The 8,994-nt window shown below is 38.9% G+C and overlaps 1 protein-coding gene across 1 annotated transcript in view; it reads right to left on the bottom strand.

Moving 5' to 3' along the window:
- Positions 1-1,557: 1,557 nt before the first annotated feature.
- ADAMTS6 (ADAM metallopeptidase with thrombospondin type 1 motif 6) overlaps positions 1,558-8,994 on the bottom strand; it is a 504,558-nt gene continuing 497,121 nt past the window's right edge. The window contains exon 25 of the mRNA XM_073623564.1: positions 1,558-6,526. Within this exon, the coding sequence (XP_073479665.1) occupies positions 6,417-6,526 (110 nt within the window). The 3' untranslated portion in view covers positions 1,558-6,416. The remainder of the gene's footprint in view (positions 6,527-8,994) is intronic.

Raw genomic sequence — 8,994 nt, 5'->3', positions numbered from 1 at the left:
TTCAGTAATTGCATTCAAAAGGTGTAACTTGTACATTATATTTATTCATTGCACACAGACTGATGCATTCAAATGTTTATTTCATTTAATTTTGATGATTTGAAGTGGCAACAAATGAAAATCCAAAATTCCGTGTGTCACAAAATTAGAATATTGTGTAAGGGTTAAATTTTGAAGACACCTGGTGCCACAAACTAATCAGCTGATTAACTCAAAACACCTGCAAAGGGCTTTAAATGGTCTCTCAGTCCAGTTCTGAAGCCTACACAAACATGGGGAAGACTTCAGATTTGACAGCTGTCCAAAAGGCGACCATCGACACATTGCACAAGGAGGGAAAGACACAAAAGGTTATTGCTGAAGAGGCTGGCTGTTCTCAGAGCTCTGTGTCCAAACACATTAATAGAGAGGCAAAGGGAAGGAAAAACTGTGGTCAGAAAAAGTGTACAAGCGATAGGGATCACCGCGCCCTAGTCAAGATTGTGAAAAAAAACCCATTCAAAAATGTGGGGGAGATTCACAAGGAGTGGACAGCTGCTGGAGTCAGTGCTTCAAGATCCACCACCAAGAGACGCTTGAAAGACATGGGTTTCAACTGCCGCATACCTCGTGTCAAGCCACTGTTGACCAAGAAACAGCGCGAAAACCGTCTCACCTGGGCTAAGGAAAAAAAGAGCTGGACTGCTGCTGAGTGGTCCAAAGTCATGTTTTCTGACGAAAGCAAATTTTGCATTTCCTTTGGAAATCGAGGTCCCAGAGTCTGGAGGAAGATTGGAGAGGCACAGGATCCACGTTGCCTGAAGTCTAGTGTAAAGTTTCCACCATCAGTGATGGTTTGGGGTGCCATGTCATCTGCTGGTGTCGGTCCACTCTGTTTCCTGAGATCCAGGGTCAACGCAGCCGTCTACCAGCAAGTTTTAGAGCACTTCATGCTTCCTGCTGCTGACCTGCTCTATGGAGATGGAGATTTCAGGTTCCAACAGGACTTGGCGCCTGCACACAGCGCAAAATCTACCCGTGCCTGGTTTACGGACCATGGTATTTCTGTTCTAATTTGGCCAGCCAACTCCCCTGACCTTAGCCCCATAGAAAATCTGTGGGGTATTGTGAAAAGGAAGATGCAGAATGCCAGACCCAACAACGCAGAAGAGTTGAAGGCCACTATCAGAGCAACCTGGGCTCTCATAACACCTGAGCAGTGCCAGAAACTCATCGACTCCATGCCACGCCGCATTAATGCAGTAATTGAGGCAAAAGGAGCTCCAACCAAGTATTGAGTATTGTACATGCTCATATTTTTCATTTTCATACTTTTCAGTTGGCCAACATTTCTAAAAAATCCCTTTTTTGTATTAGCCTTAAGTAATATTCTAATTTTGTGACACACGGAATTTTGGATTTTCATTTGTTGCCACTTCAAATCATCAAAATTAAATGAAATAAACATTTGAATGCATCAGTCTGTGTGCAATGAATAAATATAATGTACAAGTTACACCTTTTGAATGCAATTACTGAAATAAATCAAGTTTTTCAAAATATTCTAATTTACTGGCTTTTACCTGTATGTGCCTAAGTGTATAGTGTAAAACGAAAAATAAATAAACTAAGGGGTCCATTTTCAAAGATCAATGAAATAATTATTATTTTATTGGGCCTCAATTTACCCTACTCTTTCGCGAAATGCTAAAATCTAAACTGTGACATCAACAATGGATTAAAAACGTCAAAAAGAAAAAAAAATGCATTAACAAAAGTCTCTCTAGCTTCCTTCCATTAAAAATAATGGATCTGGTATAATTTACTGGTGACAATATAGGCAAAGGACATTTCAGGATATTGCTCAATATGTGCAACAAAGAATTAGCTAGATCATTTCTACATTAACTAAAACAGGTAAAAATTCAATGCATTTCCCTGATGAAATGGCAAAATGTGTTGAAAACACTGAGGATGAAAAGAGTTTAGTTGCCAGAGTGAATGTTCACCTAAAGTTATATTAACCACTTCAGCCCTGGAAGGTTTTACCCCCTTCCTGACTTTTTACAATTTGGCACTGCGCTGCTTTAACTGGTAATTGCGCAGTCATGCAATGCTGTACCCAAACTAAATTTGCGTCCTTTTTTTTTACCACAAATAGAGCTTTCTTTTGGTGCTATTTGATCACCTCTGAGGTTTTTATTTTTTGGGCTATAAACAAAAAAATAGCAACAATTTTGAAAAAAAAAAAAACCTATATTTTTTACTTTTTGCTAAAAAAAATCGCAAAAGGGGAAAATTTATTGGTTTGCACAAAAGTTATAGCGTTTACAAACTATGGGATTTATGGCATTTTTTATGTAACTTTTTTTTTTTTTTTTACTAGTAATGGCGGTGATCTGTGATTTTTAGTGGTATTGCGACATTGCGACGGACAGATCAGACACTTTTGACACATTTTTGGGACCATTGACTTTTATACAGAGATCAGTGCTATAAATATGCACTTGATTACTGTGTAAATGTCACTGGTAGGGAAGGGGTTAACACTAACAAGGGTTTAAATGTGTGTTCCCTCAGTGTGTTCTAACTGTATGGGGACAGGACCGACTAGGGGAGGAGACATATCGTTGTTCCTACTTACTAGGAAAAAAGGATAGGTCTCCTCTCCCCTGACAGGACAGGGATTTGTGTGTTTACACACACAAATCCCCATGCTGGCCCTCGTGCACATGATTGCACGTGGCTTGTGGCGATTGCGACCGCTGGCCACGTGCACCGGGCCCCCCGCCGTGCAGCAGGTGTGCGTGCGTGCCTCCAGCAGCACGACGCACCCTCTGGCGGCTCTTAAAGGGAACCCCATAGTATATATACTGGGTTTCACGCAGGGGTTCCATTCTGCCCCCGTAAAAAGATGTGAGCCGGTGGGGAACCGGTTAAAGTTTTGTTTAAAAAAAAAAAAAAAAAAAAAACATGTCATACTTACCTGCTCTGTGCAGTGGTTTTGTACAGAGCAGCCCAGATCTTCGTCTTCTCGGGTCCCACGCCAGCGCTCCTGGCCCCTCCCTCCTGTCGAGTGCCCCCACAAAAAAGAAGCTTCACCCCCTCTGTCTCCTGATTGGCTCACTAGCTGTGATTGACAGCAGTGGGAGCCAATGGCTCTTGCTGCTGCCAAAAGCCAATCAGTAGTGAGAGTCCCCGGAGAGCCAAGGTTCTCATGGACATTGCTGGATTGAGGGGGATCTCAGGTAAGTATTAGGGGGGCAGGACACAGAAGGTTTTTTTTACCTTCATGCACAGAATGCAAGAAGGTAAAAAACCTTGTGCTTTTACAACCACTTTAATGTTCAGCCAGTGGGCTGAAGGAAAAAAAAGACGGATTCCTCCATTCACACAAGCGAGGTGGATAGAAGAATCCTCCCTGCTGGGACATTGCATTCTGACAGCTGGACCCTCCACTGTCTAAATTAACTGATCAGCAGCTACATGTGGGCTGATCAAAAAAATTTTTAAATATGATAATTGACTTACATTGAGCAGGCATGGCCAGAACGTGGATTGAAATTTGGCCGGTCCCTGCTGAACAGGCCAAATGTCGATCTATCTATGGCCAGCTTAAGTAATCATTCCCTCTTCAAAGTGAACACACACTAAGCTAAGTAAACAGTCGCCATCCCTTTAGTAAATCAACCATACTATGATTTAAATTTTTTTTTTTAAGGGAATCAATTACTGACATTTCACATTTCACATGGTACCCTTTAGTGAAAAAACAACTTTAAGAAAGACATTTCACTTTATAATTTTAAAGTTTAAAAGAAACAATGTATTTTTTTTATATATTTTCTACTTGTCAAAAGTAGCCTCTGCGATGGTGCCTCAGTGTCCTGCTGCATGCAGCATGAATGAGAATGTAAAATTTGTGTTTAAGACATATGCAACATGTGCCGTTCGAAAATATCTTATATGGGATAGAGACTGCAGTACAGAAATCTAAGAACATTTTATATACATTTTAACATTAACTACATAACTAAATATTGTGCAAGACAGGTGCAAAAATCAGATTGCAACAGGTGCACCAGAAAAAAAAAAAAACTATAACTACCTCAAACTGATCCACACGGAGCACAAATGAAATAAAGTGCGTTAAGACAAACATACATTTTCTTTGCAGCAAGTTTGCTATCATAACGTACTATGGTGTATTCTAGTAAATATCCTCTCCAATATTTCTAAGACAAGTAAAGATTTTGTTATATTGAATATGGTATTCTACAACCTGTTTTAGAAATATGACTGAACAGTATATATGTTGTAGAAAGTGAGGTGTTGGCGTGTCATATTTTGATATAGTTTGTGCACTATAGTGGAATCTCAGAAAAGTTCTAGTGGACAGGGTTTGCTAAACATCCTCCTAAAAGTTTATACCTAGGTTCTGTACTAAACGCATGAACATGAAAAAAATAGGCTGATGTATTTCACATTTTGCATTTCTAAAAAGCCCAATTGAACTTTTACCTTAATAAAGTGTTACTAAACCCACAACAGTAAAATCAGTGTGTATATGCAGTAAAACATGCTTGTTATACTCACTGTGGATCCTAAGTTGGTAATCCTGTGCATTGTGTAAAAAAGCTGTTTGATTCTGTCTTCTCTGATTCTCCACTTCTTTTACTGTCCCCAATCCATCCCCTAATAGTACAGTGTCCTAGGAGTCAGGCTGCACATGCTCAGTTTGGTGTGTATTGCTAGAGAGGTTTTTTTTTGGGGGGGAGGGTGCATGTGATCAGCACAGAGCCAATCAGCACTGTCCTGACAGAGGGTCAGGGGTCCTGAAGCCTCATAGGACAATCAAGGGAGAATGAAAACTCCTCCTATAAGCTTTAACCAGTGCTCAGACAGACACGGATAGCAGTCACAAGACTGCTATATACTGCTGATGAGAGAAGGTATTTAGCCGTTTATATATACTAAAATAATTGCATTTCCATTTTCTGTGTACTGTGGGAGACCAGATATAGTGAATGCAGGGTACTGGGTTTAGTAACACTGTAAATCAGCTAAACACATTCCAGGTGCTCTCTGTGTTGAATCAATGGTCTCTCCGCAGAGGTCCAAGGCACCTGCTGTGTCAGAGCTAATCAAAGAGCAGGAAATATAAGCACCGCTGACTGGAGAGCACCAGCTCTGTTAGTAGGAGGTGTGTCGGATCTCTGCAGAGAGACAACTGTTCTCATATACACAGATTGTCCTTCTCTACAGAATGCTGGTAAGGGACAGGCTTTTCTATAAAGGCTGTGGCTGCTTTCTAAATTAATTGTAAGACCTTGCCTTGCCATCTTTTATTTTGATGCACATGGAATGTATTTAGCTGGTGTAAACTGAAAGTTCAGGTGGGCTTTAAAGACTTTTATAAACGTGAGAATAGTTTTCTAAATGAATGATTCAGCATCTGGCAGAGGACATTGGAAGGGACAACATATGAACTGTATTGAAAAAACTGTTAAAACAATCTCATTAAACTATGTAGTGGACAGACTTTAAAAGGACACAGAAATATACAACATCTTGTAGTCTTTAAAACCTGTTTTAAATATATTTATATTAACTAATAAGAAAAATAGCACCAATGACAACTGCTCTTTTTTTTCACATTAGTAAAATGGCGGATTGCAGGCGATCTGATTTTCATTTTTTGTCATGATATTGGAAGTTGTGTTGATACTAACTTTGACTGAAGAAGTAGACCCGCAACTGTATGCATGTGTCACTGACGCAGCTCTGAATACTGACAACTGTATACCTTTTATATATGTTATTTGCTTCACAGCAGTATTAAAGGAAAAAAAAAAATGCTGAAGAATTTAGGCAGAATAACAAAATACACTTACTTTAGTTTTGATTTATAATTGCTTTTTAAATAACATTTCAAAGCCCATTTTTATAAGTTAAACTTCTGGTGCTGTAAAACTGAGATAAAATATTTATAATTTTTTTAGGTATGAAGAATTTCTCTATTTTTTTTTTTAAACCAAGTCATATCAGCATTTGAAAAAAAAAAAAAAAAAAAAAGTTTTAAATACAAATCGATTCAGTGTCATTTTGCAAGTCCATAACAAAAATCGAACAAGGAGGTAAGATTGGTGATTGCTGTAGTCGTTACAGCACAGCCGTTCTAAAGTCTGCTGCGCTTTAGTAGTGTGCTGCTAGCGTTCCACAATCCGCCTCTCCTCCTTGCTGGTGTGTCCAGTACTTTGGATAATAAATTCACTTCACAGAAGTTAAAAAAAATGGAGATCCTGTCAGTTTGGGCTGACGAAGTGGTTATGTTTTACACAGGATTCAAGGATGCTTCAAGAACATGTCCCTCCTCTCTCTGTCTGTCTGGGTAGTGGGCCATCCACAGATAAAACATTGCCATGCTGTGGGGTGGGTCAGTGTCCTTGGCACGTTTTACAACACATCTGTCTGAAGTACGCTCGGCTACAGAATTTGAACTTGAGCACCAACGGGCAGTAAGCCACTTTGTTCACATCTTTGCACTCTGGTCAGGGAAAAATGAAAACAAAAGCCAAATTATTACACATAATAATTAATACAGCGTGTACATTCAAACGAATTTTTTATACGGAAACATTCTATATTAATAATATTTTTAAACTGTACAAAAAATGTTCTGTACACACATTTAAAAGTTTGGAGCTCATTTTTTAAGGATTCATGCACACTGGACATTTTTACAGCTGCTGTTTTTGGCTTTGGCCGTTTTTTCCCCAGCATGTTATCCTATGTGTCCATGCACACATAGGCTTTTATCAGAGTTTTTTGGCAGGGGCATTTTATGGCTGGAACCCCCCCCCCCCCCCCCCTAGAATTAGTGGGTTTGAAGAGGAGTCTTTTAGCTGTAAAAGCGCTCTAACTCTGAAAAAGCTGAAAACCGCAAAAAAAGGTGGCTAACCGGCGTTTATGAGTGTTTTTGAGCCATAAGCTTTTAAGGGAGTATAGTTTTGATTAAAAAAAAAAGGTAAAAATTGCAAAGGCTAAAACGCAAAAAAAATACTGAAAAACACTACTGCAAAACTCATTCTACAGCTACAGCTTTCTACAGCTAACGCTACTGGTATTTTTATAACATCCAGCGTGCATGAGGCCTTAAAGCTTAGACGAGTAATTATCTTTATTATTATCGTTAAGAAACTCCTTGTAAGGTCACAATCTGGCACAGTGACTTTGGGTAAAATAAACTGTATAGAAAGGAGAAGAAAACCAAGCTAATATAGTTAAACTTTTTATCAGGTGTTTACTCTATGCAAAATGAGAAAAAATTGCTTTGGCTTGGGCTACACTTTATCTTTTAATTTGTGTACTTCATGCTGTAACTGTTTTCTTTTGTGCATCAATGACACACCTAATTTCATCAAAGAAAAGATAACATCCAGGAAGCAAGTGAAATTAACAAGTGAACTTCTAATGCTATTTGGGAAACACCGAAACTGTTGAGTTCTCTGCAATTCACTACAGACAGATTTCATACAACTTCTCACATGTTCAGTTGAAGCTTGTGCGGTGTAACCTACTGTATCATCATTCAGATTCAGACTTTCAAATTTATAGACAGGCATGGAGTAGAAATGCGCACTACAGCAATGTTTGGATGAAAAAATAAGTCCTTAGCAGGTAAGCTGAGCTACCTAGATTTATTTTTAAGACGTTATCTTCAATTTTGAGTGTACCTTAAGGCTGTGTTCCCACTATATGCAGAGCGGCTCGCAGCAGGGGGTCCTGTGCCTCCCTATTCACCATTTCAGGACCGAATTAGGTCCGAATTTTTGCCTGAATTCGGACCTGAAACAGAGCCAAAGATGCACAGGACCCTTCTGCAGTGCGTTCCGCGGCCGCCCTGGGAATGTGTGAACCGCCACCATTGAGAGCCAGTCACACTTTCCTGTCATGCGAATTGAATGCAGGGAAACCTGCATCCAATTTTCATAAATGTGAACCCAGCCTTAAGCAAATATCAGGGATGTTTTAAGAATTTGACATTTTAGTGAAAACAGATTGTATTCTTGAGTTTCAAAGTGTAGAACTGAGCACGCAAGCTACGCATATATTTTATGTCATTTTAACAGAATCTGGAACCAGGCAATGGGCATTTAATAATTTATAATTGCTAATCTCTGTAGCTGCAGGCACTAAGGAGCAATCAGTCTTCTAATTTCACAGCAGAAGCACAAACATTGTTTTCTCAGCAGCTCAGCTCCTTGGGGATTCAGCAGTCAAAAGTTTTCTAATCTCTATTGTAAACACATAACAGGGACTCTAGGAGAAGGAGCAGCATAAGCTAAGCTGCTAAGACAATGGGGTTGATTTACTAAGACTGTAGAGAGCTGAATCCGGTGCAGAAGACAATTAGCTTCCAAGTTTTTTGTCAAAGCTTAATTGAACAAGTTGAAGTTAGAATCTGATTGGCTACCATGCACAGCTGCACCATATTTTGCACTTTCCAGTTTTAGTAAATCAACCCCATTGACTTGAATTATGTCAGTGCTTCTGCATGTGAATTGTGAGGATGAATCGCTTTACAGTGTCTGCAGTTGCAAAGATTACAGAGCTCTTGTTTTAAAATGTATTTACTTATATTTAAGAGTTGTAACTACCTTTTTGACTGGCAACAAATACACTTTATGTCTTTATGACAATTTACTAAGTATTGACTTTTATTAAAAGAGATATATTTACGATGACCTATATGTTGTGTATTTATTAAAATCTGCTGTATTTTCTTTCTTTGGACAATAGCATCTACTTAAAGGGTAACTTTGAAGAATAACTAGTCTGTGCTTCACTGAAAATATTTACTTTTTGCAACAAGCGGTAGTGCAGTTTGGAAATACTCTATATCTAATCATGCCATATGGTTTTCACATATAAATAAAAAGTCTAATTCACCCCTGACTATAAATGTATGATCTATAGCTCCACAACAAGTTACAATTTGATAGGGTTGGGTTC

This window comes from Aquarana catesbeiana, linkage group LG01, assembly GCF_042186555.1.
Source record: "Aquarana catesbeiana isolate 2022-GZ linkage group LG01, ASM4218655v1, whole genome shotgun sequence".
In the NCBI taxonomy this organism is placed as follows: domain Eukaryota; kingdom Metazoa; phylum Chordata; class Amphibia; order Anura; family Ranidae; genus Aquarana; species Aquarana catesbeiana.
The sequence above is the reverse complement of the archived record's forward strand: the minus strand, read 5'-3'. Positions and strand labels throughout refer to the sequence as shown.